This window comes from Ammospiza caudacuta, chromosome 5 (genome assembly GCF_027887145.1).
Source record: "Ammospiza caudacuta isolate bAmmCau1 chromosome 5, bAmmCau1.pri, whole genome shotgun sequence".
NCBI lineage: Eukaryota > Metazoa > Chordata > Aves > Passeriformes > Passerellidae > Ammospiza > Ammospiza caudacuta.
In genome coordinates, this window is record NC_080597.1 from 30,842,933 (window position 1) to 30,858,084 (window position 15,152).

Below are 15,152 nucleotides of genomic sequence, written 5' to 3' on the forward strand. Positions count from 1 at the left end.
GAATTTTAGCAGTAGGCTTGAAGTTTTTCAGGGTGCTAAGGTCATTGTTATGCAGATGGGTTGATTAAATAATCTTTGGAGGCTTCCTCTTACTCTGCTTATTCTGATTCCACATGGTGAAATGGGGAAAAAGATAAATTGAAGCAAAGAACAATTGCTTTAGCCTTCTCATTTCCATGAGTGAAACCAAAGTGCAATGTGCTTTAACAGCATTGTTTCAATTTCATTTTTTTTTTGCTTTAAAACATATTAAAAATATCCTTGACTCCAAGATCACCTGCATCTGTGGGAAGTACTCTCTGCACAGATTAATTTTAGATCCTCAAATTTTTTCATTACCAAAACAGAATGTCTCCCACTGTCCTTGTGCTGATTCCAGTATCAACAAGGATCCCCTGTGCTGTAGATTTGCATCTGTAGGAATGACTCCAAGGACCCAACTTTACAGTGTGTGGAAACGAGGGCTATTTTGAACTATCAATGCAGCCATGGCTATGTGGAGCTTAGCACAGCTTGCTCTGTTCCTGGACTTAGGTTTGTGCCCTGCATTGTGCTCCCTGCTGCTGGAGTGAGATTCCTAGCAACACCCAATTAAAACAAGCACTGAATGTTTACTCCCCGTCACTGCCACTGCTTTGACTGCAGTGTAAACGCACCACTAATGACTTGGCCGATGGGAGGGGAAAATGATGTGTCAGAGCCAAGTACAGAACTAGGAATTTGGGCCACCAGCCAGCTGGTTAGATCACAGTGTGTGCCTCTAATGAAACACATTGATTTGTGACTCTTACAATAACATTTTTAGGAAATCACTTCACTGGGTATTTATTTTTGTGTTGGAGCAGCCTGGTCAGGTTGGAAAACTAAAGCAGACACTGTTAACAGAGCAAGAGTAAAATTTTAAGAATGAGATTAATTAATCATTGGAATAACTTTTCTAAGGATGTCATGGGTTCTCCATCATATTCTGCTGAAAAGTCAATACCGGATAGTTGTATAAAATATGTGCTATAGCTCTGGTGGGAGTTCTGTGTATCACTAGAGGTGATTATCCGAAGTCATTTGGGTTCTGTTACATCTGAGAGGAGACTATCTTGTTGCAATGGTTCCCCTTGATGGTAAAAAGCCCCAGGAGCCTGTGGTAGTCATTGAGTATGAGTGTTTGTGATTCTGAGTAGTAACAGACTGAGATCTTGTCAGTGGTAGATTTAAAAGTAGCAGCAATTTTCATAGAGGGGACTACCAAATTACAAAGGCTCATTCTGCAGAAGTGGATGCCCTGCCAATCTAGTGGCTGATATAATGTGCTGTGATGATTTAGCGAGCTCAGAAAGAATTAAACCATCAATAAAATGACAGACTTGGTGCATTTCAAAGCGTCTGCTCAGATCTCATGGAATTTCTTGGCTACTACATGTTCAGTCAGACAGAAAGACACGGGGGTGAATCCATGATCACCTTGTAGTGTTTCACTGGATGCCTCAGAAGAGCACATGGGAATAGTGAGCAGTGGATAAGGTAAGCATTTGTCTGCTTGAAGTTTTGTACAGACCCTGGCACCTCTTTAATATCCTTATAGATCTATGTGTAAATTTGAGGTTCTCTTGTCTGTTTACAGTTTATGGTTAGCTAAATTACATAAATATTTTTTTTTTCTGTGTGCTCTGGTGAACACATCCTGGAGTTTAAGTACTCTGTGAAAAGCAACCACCTAGCCTTATATATAATATATAGTCTTATATTTCCTATCCAGAAATTGAGACACCTAGAATCTCTAGTGAGTCCCCAAAGTCTTTGTTGCTGCATCTGATTTTTTTTCCTTTTCATGTCTGCTTTCTGTGTGGTTTTTGAGTGTCTGACAAGCATAAACGTTAGGAAAAAAATCCAGCCAACTAAGACTTGTTTTGAGAAAAAAAAGAAGGGGAAAAAAAAGTAGTTAGGTCCAAACTGACTGACTGGTTTGTCCATCTTTAAGATGCATTTACTTAGTCCAGTTCAATCTTTGTTTATGCCACGGTCTCAGTGTCTAGCAATGTAAGCTGATCATCTTAGAAACAGAATTCACCTTTAAATGTGCTTAGACTAGAAAAAAATATGCCTGGTGAGGTCATTTTCAGAGCAAGAGTTAATGCATCATGCAAACAGCTAAATAAAGGTTACAATCTGAGTGGAATTATTCAGAGCTCAGGGAGAAATCTGGCATTTGCAGTCTGTCACTGGGTTTGAGAAGTCTGTCTCTCTCCATGTCACTGTCACTCGGGAGACATCCTGCTTTCTGCGCGGCGGTAAGGGAGGGGACTGCGGCTCCGAGCGATCTTCCTGTAAAAACGGCAAAAGCAGGAGCGGTGGGAAGTGTCATGTGCGAGGAATGTGTGGAATGAGGGGTGAGTATGAGCCTGCCTTTGTCCAGTTTTCACAGAGCAACTCTATGGGTGTAAATAGCCACCCTTCCTCCTCTCCCTTCCTCTCCAGGTCAGCTGAAGAGCCAATGCCAGGATGGCAAATGGTCCCTGATATCCCTGGAGCATCGCAGCATGGGGGGCTGTGGGGAGGCCTGTGCCTCTTGGGACCCACCAGTTAAATACTGCAAGCTTTGGGCCCTATCTGGCAAGGTCTCCTTGACCGTCTTCTCCATCAACATCCCTGGAGTTGAATTTGTCACTTTGGGGCAAGATACACCCAAGCCAGGGATAGAGGGGATAGAGCCAGGATAAAAATGCATCACTTGTCAACGCCCAGGCTTCTTTAGAGTTGGCAATCTCCACAGTGGTGCTGTGCGACGATTTTGGGGGGTTTTGCATTTTGTTTCCTTGTTTTGTTTCTATAAGTCAAGCATTTGGCTGATTGCACAGGAAATCAACTGCTATGGGCATTCACTTGAATGGGCGAATTTTAAACGAGTCACCAGGGACTGGCTGCTGCTGAGTTCAAAGAGAAAGAGGCATGCAAAAACTCCAGCCAAGCCAAATGATGGTGGGAAATATCAGATACAAAGAGGAGAAAACTGAAGGCACAGCAGGGTGAAAGACAGATACAGTTGATTTTCCTATCTATAATAGGTCAGATTGAGGTGAGGTTAATATAGAAAATTAAAAAAAAAAAACAAACAAACCAATCAGCCAACCCAAATCCAAACCAAAACCAGATAAAATCCCCATAATTTTGCAAAGGGGAGTTTGTTGAACATCAGGAAACATGCTCTCGTGTTGGTGTTCTATGGGTTGTGTGCAATAATCTAGGGAAATTTAATGTGACACTTGACAAAATATTGTGAAAAATATTGGAAAGAATAGTTTCATGCACGGCAGAAGGTGGGCAAAAGCCAAGCTCCTGCAATCATTCCTCTTTTTTTTCTTTTCCCAGTGATTTCAAGTATTCCCATACTCAGATAATTCCAAGGGACAGATCCATGCCCCACTTCAGAGTCAAGGTAAAGAGTTTGTGTTGATAAAAATGTAAAAAAAAAAAAAAAAAAGAAGAAGGGGACAGGGGGAGGAATTTCAAGGGAAGGAATAGAAGTCTAAACTTCAGTGTTGCTTTCCCCCAGCATACATGTGAGCAGCAGAGTACCTAAAAGAAGACTAGAGAAAGATTGCCATCTTCTGGAAGGATAAATATCTGCCATTATTCAGAATACTAAATCTGCTATAAGCATATTTTTAATCATAGCATATTTCTGATCAATTTATTTCCTAACATGAATTCTTATTCATATTAAACCAATTCAGTTTAATTTCACCAATATATATGCCATGGACTCAGCTTTAGAAACTGACAAAGAATCTTGGGTTTTAATGATACTGTAACCAAGCTTAAAATTAGGAAGGTGTTAAGGGTTATCAGTAGAGATGGACTTTATTTATTCTTGAGCTCGTAAACCAGTTTTTTTTTTTCTTTTTTTTTAACTGAACATTTAGAAGTTAAATTAAAGATGTCCAGATGTGGATAGACTGCAAAAAAGAAAGCAAAAAACCACTCTCCTTTTAAATGGCATCAGCTGTTGTTCTACCTACTCCAGGAAATTAAGTACATCTGTTTCAAACAGAACCTTTTTATTAATCAAAAACCTGCAGGCGGTCCATGGAGCACAGGGACATTCAGCATTGCTTTCAGTTAGTCCGTCTTAGAAACGCTTATCTACATTAGAGGAGTTTATGCAGCGACTGGATTAAAATAACCGCAGAGCTACTGCCTGTTCTGCTCAGGGCAGGGAGGGTCAGGAGCCCGGCATGGCACAGCCCATGTGCTGCCCGTGACCTCCTCCGTCTGCTGCCCGTGCTGTGGGGGGCTGTCACAGGCTGTGCCATCACCCGGAGCTATCCCTGAACTGCTCCAGCCTCCGCGCTCCCTGTTGGACACGGGGCATGACAATGGATGCGCCACTGGTGTCCTCGGTCTTGGCAGAGCAGCATGCAGGGAATCTGCCTCCTTCCCTCCCAGTGGTGGTACGAGCTTCACCCACTTGGCATTGGGCAAAGCGCTTTGAGGAAGACAGGACGTGTCTTCCTTTGGGATGCTCCCCTCCCTGATGTTCTCCTCCCTTGCAGTTTGATTCGGTGCAACTCTGCTCCGTGGCTTCTAGTCCTTTCTCATGAGATGCGATGACATTCTTACTTTTCATGGGTTTGATACCACACAGTTATTTTGAGAGCCTTTAAACTTTCAGGACAAGAGTTCAGAAGGGACTTTGTGTCAATGTGAATCTCTGTATCTCCTTACTAAGTTCCCGAATTCATCCAATGTGAACCAGCTGGGATTCCCAGTGACCTTCACATTTTGGTAAAAGCTGCCGCTGCAAGTGACACTGACAATCTACCTCATTCTCCTAAGCTTTGGCTATTGGCTTGACTAGCTGCTGTTTCAAACACCTCCTTTGTGATAGTGATGCCATGGTGTCAGTCTGCCACTCAGCAGCTTTTCTGCTAAGGGGTTCCTTTTGGCATCAAAATTTCCAGTGCCCATGGGGAGCACTGTACTGGCATCTCTTCAGGCACTGAAATCCTCAGTCCTCAGAGCAGATGCATAAACTTTCCCCATTTATTTTATTCTGCCCTTTCTGCAACTCTTGGATGTGGCCAGGAAGATATCCTGGGATGGTTTTGGTCTTTGCCATTCCGCTGAGACAGGGCACAGTGCAAGGGGTGACCTGATGCCAAGGGTGCTGGCAGTTTCCCAGCTAAGGTCACTTCTCCCCTGTAGCATTGGCCAAAGCTGCCATCTTCCTCCATACAACCCCCCAGATAGCTACCACATGGGGATGGCTGGAATCTTTCAGTGTTTTAAAGAAACTTTCTACTCAGTTAATACAGGTCACTCTTCTGCACTTAATCCCAACCCGCCCCACCAATCGCTTCCCATATAATCTCCCAGAACAGCTGTGCTGTGATTGCATTGTGGATTACAAAATGACCATTTTCCACAAAACAGCTGCTGATCAGAAGGATAGCATTTAATAATCACTGGCGAGGAGAAGGAGGAGGGGACCAGACAAAGGAGGAAGGATTTTGCAGCAGTTGGGTTTCTTGCGGGATATAGAGATGAACAAAACAGCAGACAAAGCGTGAGTCCCACTTCTGTGCTGCTCATCCAAATTAAGAGGACTTCAAGGACTTGCTGCTACGGTAAATTCAACTATCATTCCTTTTGGGGGCTATCTAGACATTATGGTTGGTTTCTATGAGTGAGTGCTTGGTTTTTGTGAAGAGAAGCTTTTCTAACAATGTTTTCAGGAAGTAGTTCAGATTTGCTTCTCATTCCATATGTCTTCTGCATCCTTGATCCACTTCCTACTTCTGACTCATTTGTTTCTTGTACTTTTTATGTCTTTTCCTTAACACTTTTCCTGAAATTATACGGCCTTTCAACTACTGTCATAAATCAACTGGAGAGAATATTTTTCCCACTACTGAAGATTTAAATTAGAAAGATGATTTTTGTAAACATTGTGAGTGCGATTTTTTTGTTAAATAAAAGCATTAGCAACCCAAAACCTGATGACAGAAAATTTTATAATTAAGCATTGATGAAAAACTGAAAAAACTTTGTGTGCCGAAGGTTTCAATTTTCAGGTGAAAAACTGTGGTTTTGAGAAGAGCAATTTTGTCTGCAATTTCCTTTTCAGTCATAAGCCAAATTTTCCACCAAAAAAACTTTTAGTGAGAAGTTTGCCACTAATCTTAGCCAGAAACTCTTCCTAGGAGGCGTCTTCTCTGTGAAAATGGTAACATTCAACATGCCTTCAAATCATGAAAGCCATTAGTTATGGCTTTCATGTTAGTTATAACTAAGAGGTTACCATCTCCAGGGTGCAGAAAGAAATGTCCTGCTGAAGAGACAAAGAAGCCAGAGTATGAAACAACACAGGAAAATTTCAGGAGCTGAGTATTTTCTTGCTTTCAATGAGGATTTTCAGGGTAAGGCACTGCTTTCTCAGTGTGATGACATGCTAATAAGGTCCTGCTTTTCAAGAGGAGCTTCTGCGCTGTCTTTGTTAACCATGTTTCCAAGCTTGCTGGGTAGCAGAAAAAATTGGTTCTAATTGGTTTATGTGTGGGGCAGTCACAGACAATGCAAAGCTGGGTCTGTATTGTTTATTTATAGTGATGTCCACAGAATGGTCTCTCTCACACGTTCAGTGTTGGGTGAGTCAGCCAAAGTTAAGTGAAGAGGACCCACAGCATGCAGGGTCTATACAAACTGAATCTATTCATGGGTAAATAGATTTTCAGAGTCATAAATAGGAAAGGGTGGGAGTAGCTGGATGAAGTTGTGCCAAACATAGGGAGTGCCATGTGGGAAGAGACATGCATTGATTACATGAAAGTTGATGTGTGGGTAGATGACATCTAATCAATCTATGGAGTGATATTTTGGGGTTCTCAGGAGTCAGTGCAGGGTTTTGCAGGAACCCTAAAGTCTTCATCTTCCCTCTGAGCGAGAAAGTCCCTGGTTCAAAATTGCTTTCTGAATTTCTTTAAATGATGAGATGAAATCACTAAGAATGTTTGTGGCAACATTCACCCTTACAGGGAAAAAACCTTTGGCACTTTATGTGAAAGCAAAGACACTGCCATCCCACCATCCTACCAAATTTCTGATGTGCAGATGAGAGCTCAGGTGGAAGGTGCTGCTCTGTGGCTTGTACTTAAGATACCAGGTCTGGACAGCTGGGTGTTCCCTCTGAGCCAGAAACGGCTTTGATGTGTGACCTTCAGCGATTTGGGAATGTTTTCCTGCCTTTTCCCACTGAGAAACCACTATACTCTCTGCCTCCCTAGGTACAGTAATGAGCTGCTTGAAAAAGTGTTTTGGGACACTTGGCAGCAAGACTTCTCATTTAATTGGAGAGAGCATTCGTATTTCATGTAAAGGCAACACATGGTATTGAGGGAAGTTGGTTAACAGTTTCTGCCTGTCATCTCTGAGATGGATGAATGTGATGTTCCTTTCGTTTTGCTCATGTGCTCAGACAGCTCAATGCACTCAGCCCTGCTATGTCACCCTCTCTTCCCCAGTACAGATATTCAGAATGCTTTGCTGGATATGGTTGAAGCTGACCAGGTCCACTGCCCTGGCTTTCAGGGAATGGTTCTTCCATGCTGAGTGAGCTGTTGGGGTGTAGTGAGGAGGGCAGAGTGCTCACAACCCCTGCCCACAGCTGCATGCTGGGAGAGGGGGGGATTCCTGAGGCTGTGTGGGACAAGTGGCCTGTGTGATGGTGTCTCCCATTTGTGTGTTGCAGATGGAGCTGCTGAAGGGACTGCCATTGAGCCGCACTTTCCTGGCTGTCATCCTCAACCTGCTGGCTCTCACCCTCTCCACCACAGCCTTGCTGGGCAGCTACTGGTGCACCGGGACCCAGAAAGTACCCAAGCCTTTGTGTGGGAAGAGCAAAGCCTCCCAGTGTGTGGGTGTGCCCATGCCATCCGATGCAGACATGAGCAATGTTTCCTCTGAGGACACAGTGCACTACAGCTGGGAGACTGGGGATGACCGCTTTGCCTTCAGATACTTCCACACAGGGATGTGGCTTTCCTGTGAAGAGAGCATGGAAGGGCCAGGTAGTGTTTTGCTCAGGCAGCCACAACTTATTGCCTTGTATTTACTCCACAGAAGTTTGAAGCTGAAAGGTGGAAGGCTGACAACATGTGGGAGAAAAGTATTCTTCCTTTTCCTAGATGGTATCAGCTCTGTGCACTGGTCTGGTCAATATATTTCTGTCCTTCACTGGAATTTCTGTCCTTCACAGAGCAGGGAAGTGGAGAGTTGCTGTCTCTGGTGTGCCCTTTGGTCAGGAATAGGGACTGTGAAGTGCAAGTGATGGTGGTGGTGGCAGTGACTTTATGATAGCACTGTCCATCCTGATGGGAATTTCCATGAGCCTCCTTTCCCTTTCCCTGTATCTCCATTCCTATTCACAGCTTACTTCATGCTCTTCAGGGCAAATTTGTGATGTCCTCTCAGAAATCTAAGTACAGTGATTTTATGCAGATGATAATTTTTAGCTATCACTGTGATATATACATATATATATGCATACATATATACAATAGTTGGTATTCTTAAATCATCCAACTGAGTAGTTTTGCATTATTAAAAAGACACTGGGCTTTTCTTAAAAAAACCACAAATAAATAAAACAGAGAAAGGGAATTTCTACCTTATAGATACAGAGAAAACCTGAAGGATCTGAACCCAAAGGAACTAAAGCTAGGAGGTAAATTAACCTAAGGATTAGAGCTGCAATATTGTAATTGTTTTTAGTTTTTGTGATATTGTGACAGGTTTCATTAGCGATTTTTGACCATGTGGGACTGGCACTGTAAATCCTGAAGTGCCAGGGACTGACTGTAGAACCTGTACTAGAACCCTTTGGTGCTTCTCTTCACCCTTGACGTATTCCTGCCCAGACCTGCTCAAGTCCTTCTGCTGAAACCTGTGCCACGCCAGCACAGGTGGGTGCTCTGCAGTGCTCAGATGCCCTTTACTGCCTGGCACACACATCAAGGATCAGAACTAACCCTGAAGGTGGCCAACACAGAGATTTGTATCTAAAAATAGAGTGATGGAAGTCACTTTCATCAGGGCCATTCCCCTAAGCCCACCACCCTCCCTTCAGCTCTGCCCAAGTGCAAACATCTCACCTTCTTTAACCAAACCATCCTTCCAGTATAATATTTTTCATCTCTGTTTCTGTCAGTTTGAAAATAAATAACTGGTGAAGAAAAGCAGACAGAAGGAGGGGTTGGAGCAGAAGGGAATGTGCTTGAAACTCATGTCCTCGCAAGTGGGCTGCTTTTTGTTATGAGCATTTCCAGAAGGGCTGTGGAAGGAGATGTGTTTATTTATGACTGGTTTGGGTTGGGTTGTGTTTCCATGATGCTTGTGGGAGTGAAACTACATCCCTCAACTGATTTCTCTGAACAACTTTTCTGTTCACTGGGCAGTCCTGGAATAACCCCAGTGCCTGAAGGAACAGAGAAAGTATGTAACATCTGGATCACAGCAGAACACGGGAGAGAGCACAGGATAGAAGCACAGTCAGTCTCAGTCTCCTGCTCCCTGTAAATCACCCTCCCACTACTGAGCATCTTTGAAGCAACTGCATAGACAATAAAAACAACAGACTACTCTGAACAAAAGGAGTTCGAGTTGAGCTGGAGAAAAGATTTCATTTTCAAGCTAATCGCAGGATCAGTTTAGATGAGCCATTACTGAATATCCTCATTAAAGTTCTAGGTGAAGTAGCAAATTGCAAGTTAATGAGAACCGCAGATGGCACTAAACTGGGTAGCATCCTGAGAGCTGTGGATGACAGAAGTAGCACAGGAGATTTGGAAAGATTAGAACTGGGGATAGAAATTAAGAAAATTAGATTCTTACATGAAGCGGAAAAGTCAGGGAGAAAATACTGTGCCAAGTGGAGAAGAGGACCCTCAAATGCAGCAATGCAGGATGCAGGGACAGAGGCTTACAGATAATAATGATGGACCCTCAGCTGAGACACTAGTTTGCCAAAGCAAACATTAACACAATTTGTTGAAATAGCATGTCTAAAATGTGAGGACCAAGGACCATATTTCTGTATGAGTCTCTGCCACAGAAGGGGGGCTTGCATCTCTGTCACCAAGTATTTCACTTGGGAAGTTCTGTTTTTGCTTTCTTCTTTGAGAAGCAGTGCTAGAAATGCTCTTCTGAGATTAGGGTGTGTGGGAATTCAGCAGAAGTGATGGATCTGCAGTCTCTTACAAGCTACACCCTTAATAAACCTGATAATCAGTAATGTTGTGAATGAGTAGCAACACATTTTTATATTCAACAGAGGCTAGAAAGATTTACAAATTGCTGAAGCTTTTTTTTCCTGAAAAGGTAATTTCTAGTTTTGCAGGAAAATGCTGCCTTCCCATCCTTTGCCTCAGTGAAGGTCTGGAAAGATAGAAAAAGACCGGAGGTGAGAAGGTCTGATGGGTAGATTCAGGGATGAATGGATGTATGCACTGAAAAGAGAGTGAGATGAAGAGATTTTCTTTTCCCCTGTGTTCTCTGCATTGTTTTATAAACTCAAAGCTTTGGTTTTGTATTTCAGAAGAGAAATGCCGCAGCTTTATTGAGCTTTCACCACCAGCAGAGAGAGGTAAGAGCAAATCCCTCTATTTTACTGTAGCTGTACAGTGTGCCTCCTAGGGACAGGGAACCTGCAGTATTTTGCCTGTATGAGGACAGCAGGGTGGATCCCCAAAGAGCCAGGTAATAAATCCTGTCCTTGAGGTTGCTAAAAGAGCAAAGATTTCCTTCCAGATATTTGCATAAACCACTGCCATGTGAAGTCAGTGCTGGAAACCTCAGATTCCCTCCAGTATGAGGTGGGATTTCTCTCATGTAGTGAGTTGCCAGGTCTGGAGTTGTCATCTTGCTGTAGTAAAGGGGAAGAGGATGGATGCAGCCTCAGGGCAGCCCCTCCTACACAGGCTACACGTTAACTCCGTGCTTCAGTTTTGGGGCCTAGTACCATTAATCTGGAAGCTGAATCACCTCTTACTTTGTGGTAAATGAACTGGACATCTGAAAATTATGCTTTCAAGGTGAAGTCCCTGCCTCATTAAATACAAAACTACATTTGGATAGAAGAGATCACCCCTCCTGTCATTCTCACATGTTTCAAATCACTCTGTGGATAGCTTCAGTACAGTTTGATCTAAGTGTACATATGCTACGGAGGTTCTACTTAATGAAGGCTTTTCAGTTGGTGTGGGCTTGCTAACTATTCCCTGAGATGGAGGCTGGAGACAAGTCATTTCAGAAGATGTTCACATATGAAGGGAAAGGCCTGGGGTGCAAAGCCTGTCACAGCACTCAAACCCTGAAAACAAGGGTGTAATAAATGCTGGGGATTTGCAAGCACCATTTTCACCCTTTCCTGCACAAAGTATAATAATCTCAACATGACCAGTGCAGGTGCCATTGTATGGCCAGGCTAGCACTGCACAAGGGGGTGTGACTGCTGACTGTGGGATGGGCTGGCTGAGCTGGGTGTGTGCAGAGCAGCTCCACAGTACACAGGCAACATTACAAGACCAAATTACACATCATCACTGGGAAGCTTGGACTCACAAGGAAAATGATGCAGAGGTCTCTGTGTATGTGTGGTCCCTGCAACCTCCAGAACACTTTTGACAGTCTGACCTTTAATGAAATATTCTCCTTGATGGTGCTGCAGCAAGCAAGCCAGCTCCTTTAAACAGGGAATGCAGCTCATCTATTTCTGCTAAAGAGCTGGTTGACTCTATGGCACTAATGATGTTGAGTATTCAAGTCAGTGCCACATTAATGAGGGTTTTCTTCACACTCCTTTTCCCCAGCTGAATATCTCCTCTACAGCCATTAATAGTTGCTAACAGTAGTGTTCACAGTGCTGCTTCATTTGTCAGATTAATGTTTCTTCCTCAGTGGATTCTGTGCTTTTCCACAGCCCAGCATTACAGAGTGCCTTTCTTCATCCTCCTTCAGTTCTTGCTGCACAGCTGTAGAACTCACCTCAGCTGTGGACTCTGGTATCACTTAAATCCCACTCGAAATTCCAGCATGGAAGTACCTGCACTCTGTTCAAGGAGCAGGGTGGCTGGTCAGTGTTACTGCCCTGGTTGGATATCCACTCCAAGGAACACACTTTCATTTTAATTGAGGTTTCAATGAGAAATACAGGGATGCAAGAGGCTTCCTGAATTCCAGAGGCCATGTCCCAGACAGTCATGGATGCACCATATAGCTCTTAAATAGTTGAGTCCCAGGTTAAAACTTGTTTGTTATTGCTGTGATCAGAGCTTGGATGTGTTCATGGCCAATCTATGACCATTATATTTTGTGCTGATAGTCAACAGCTTCCCTGTCTCTTTCCCTTTGCTTTCCTCCTTGCTGTTTATGAATAGTGCTGGCTTGTTTACAAAGGCCATTTTAGCTCTGCCATGTTAGAGGAGCCATCCTCTGTGACATGCACTCTGTCCCCTACAGAACCCATTGGTCCCTTGCTCCCAGGCTGGGGAGATTTCTTTTGGGTGTTTGCTGCTTTCCTTTGTCCCATTCTATCCAAAGGACATCCTTTCAGGATTGGGTTGAGAGAGGGGAGTGCACCTTGAACATGGCTGCATCCTGTATTCCTGGCAGGAATCCTGTGGCTGTCACTGGGATCAGAGATGCTGTACATCAGCTTGCTGCTCATCAGCTTCATCCTCCTGATGGTGGAAATTCTGCACACTGGCAATCCCGTGTGTGGGATGAAGCTCAATGCCTTTGCTGCTGTCTCCTCAGTGCTGTCAGGTAAGTGTATTACTGTATGGAATGTCAGCACTGGAGAGCCTGCTTTTCCACTCAAGGATGAAGTATGCTGCTCTGGCTCCTGCTGTAACTTCTTTGCTTTGTCCTTTGTGTCCAGGTCTCCTTGGGATGGTGGCACACATGATGTACACTCAAGTCTTCCAGGCAACAGTTAATCTGGGACCGGAGGACTGGAGGCCACACACATGGGACTATGGCTGGGCATTCTAGTACGTGAGCTCTGAGGTCATCTTCACCCCCAGCCTTTAGAGCTTCAGCCATGCCATCCGCTTCCTCCTCCTTTCCTGACCTTCTGTGTGTCCAGTGACAGGTGTACCAAGGTTATCCTACCATTAATCTGCGGTCTTTGCCTCACCCTGTTTTAATAAATGGTGGCTGAGCTACTTAAATGAATGGTTACCAAAGGACTGGGAAAACAATGGGGTCACACCTGAACTGAATTGCCTTCAGCCTTGCTGACTCATTAGGCTTGCCCCTCTGCTGGTTTGCCCTGTTTGGTCTCAACTCTTCCCTGTGTGCAGAGGCCAGTGTCACACTTGTAATGATGCTCTCAAACACACCTTGTTTTTCTGCAGCTTTAACAAGTTGCATGCTGGCTTGGCCTCTTCACTAACCAGTGTTGGGCCAAAGGGCCTGTTCCTGTAACACCAACACCAAGCTTAGAGATGTGGGCAGAGCTCAGCCCCCAACCAGCAGCCACACCATCTTCTCCAGTGCTGGCCCAGCCATATAATGGAAGCTGCACTGGAGGCCAAGGCCATCTTAAGAAGGTACTATGTGCAGGAAGGAGGAAAAGCAGGCAGTACACCACAGGGTCACTTGTGAGCCAGGAAGAGGAGCTGTGAAAAGCAGGTGGCTCAGTGTGCCTTTCTCTAAAGGATAAAGCAGCCAAGCACAGTGGACAAGACATACCTGACCTCAAAAACAGCTGGGTGAGCCTTGCAGGTGCCCATGGAAAGTGCAGGTTCAATTTCAATGCTGTATTGATGATGACCACATTGATTCTCAAACACTCCAGTGCCCTGTGCCACCCGTGGAGATGAAATGCCAGGCTGGCAATTTGGTTATGCTCAGGTAGACAAGCCTCATGCACAGTAAGACACTGAGAGTCCAGCAATACAGAACTTGCTTCCAAGCTGTGCTCCCTTGCTCTGACCAGTTACAGATGTTCCTGCTGCCCTTTTCCCTGTGTCACTCCTGTCCCTGTCATGGGGATGACCAATATTTATCCCACTGATTTAAGAAGAATCTTGTGGTGGGATAACTGAAGAACTGTAATGCTATGAGCCTTAGTCACTCTAGCTCATGTCTGTGCCCAGTAGATTCTGCCTGGCAAACTAGGGAGAATTGGGGTGTCATGGCGTTCCTTTCCCTACATGGCTTTTCACAGCATGTGCTTCTTCTGTGTGTCTCTGGCAGCATGGCCTGGGCCTCCTTCACCTGCTGCATGGCCTCTGCTGTCACCACTCTCAATACCTACACCAAGACGATACTGGAGTTCAAAAGGAACCACATCAAGGGATACGATGGGACCCTCAAGGATCACCCTCAGCACCACCAGTGCTTCATACAGCAAATAAGCAGCTACTATGAGCCCAAAGGCAAGGTCTTCCATTCAGTCTCTGAGGGAGTCGACTTCTACACTGATCTGCAGCAGAAAATACTGCAGAGGGAACCAGAGCTGGACCTGGATGAAGTCTTGGGCCAGACAATTGGGGAGGATCGCTGTTAGGGATGAGTGTACAGGGACAGAACAGTGGAGTTTGGGAGGAACAAGAGCTCTGAACCAAGCATTGGCACCACTGTTAGCAGGTTTTGGGGAGCTCTTCCAGGCTCTACAGGGACTGAGGAGGCAGGCACTGGGTCAGGGCAACTAGAGTAGAAGTTTGGGGGTCCTCCCTGGTCATATACAATGTGATGGGTGCCCTCTTCTGACAAGGGTGAAACTGGAGGGACATGCTGGTGCCAGCTGTCTCCAAGCACTTTCAGAGTTGAGTCAGATGTCCTGATCCCAGTATTGCACTGGGGAACAGACAATCAGCACCATCCAGACGGCAAACTGCGCTGCTGGCTGGTGTCACACTGACCTTCCATCAGCACCTCCATTTCAGTGCTATGGTGAAGGCCATCAGTGTTCATATTGATCAGCTGTCACCCTCTCTGAACACCCTGCTTATTCTTAATTTCCAGGCCCAAACTCTTCTCCCTGCCCCCAGATTAAAAGTCCTGCTGCAGTAGGAATAGGAGATAGCTTTCAGACATCTCCTCCTCCTTCCTATCTGTAATGACTCCCACATGTTCCCTTCTTGCTTTTTGCCCAG

General features: G+C 44.7%; 1 protein-coding gene across 1 annotated transcript; it reads left to right on the top strand.

Annotated features, from left to right (window-relative positions):
• The first annotated feature begins 1,393 nt into the window (after positions 1-1,393).
• Positions 1,394-14,563, top strand: GSG1 (germ cell associated 1). Its single transcript, XM_058805660.1, is given in 7 exon segments — positions 1,394-1,518; positions 3,364-3,430; positions 7,742-8,060; positions 10,586-10,633; positions 12,661-12,813; positions 12,929-13,040; positions 14,251-14,563. Coding segments are annotated over 7 exon segments (1,137 nt in total).
• The last annotated feature ends 589 nt before the right edge of the window (positions 14,564-15,152 follow it).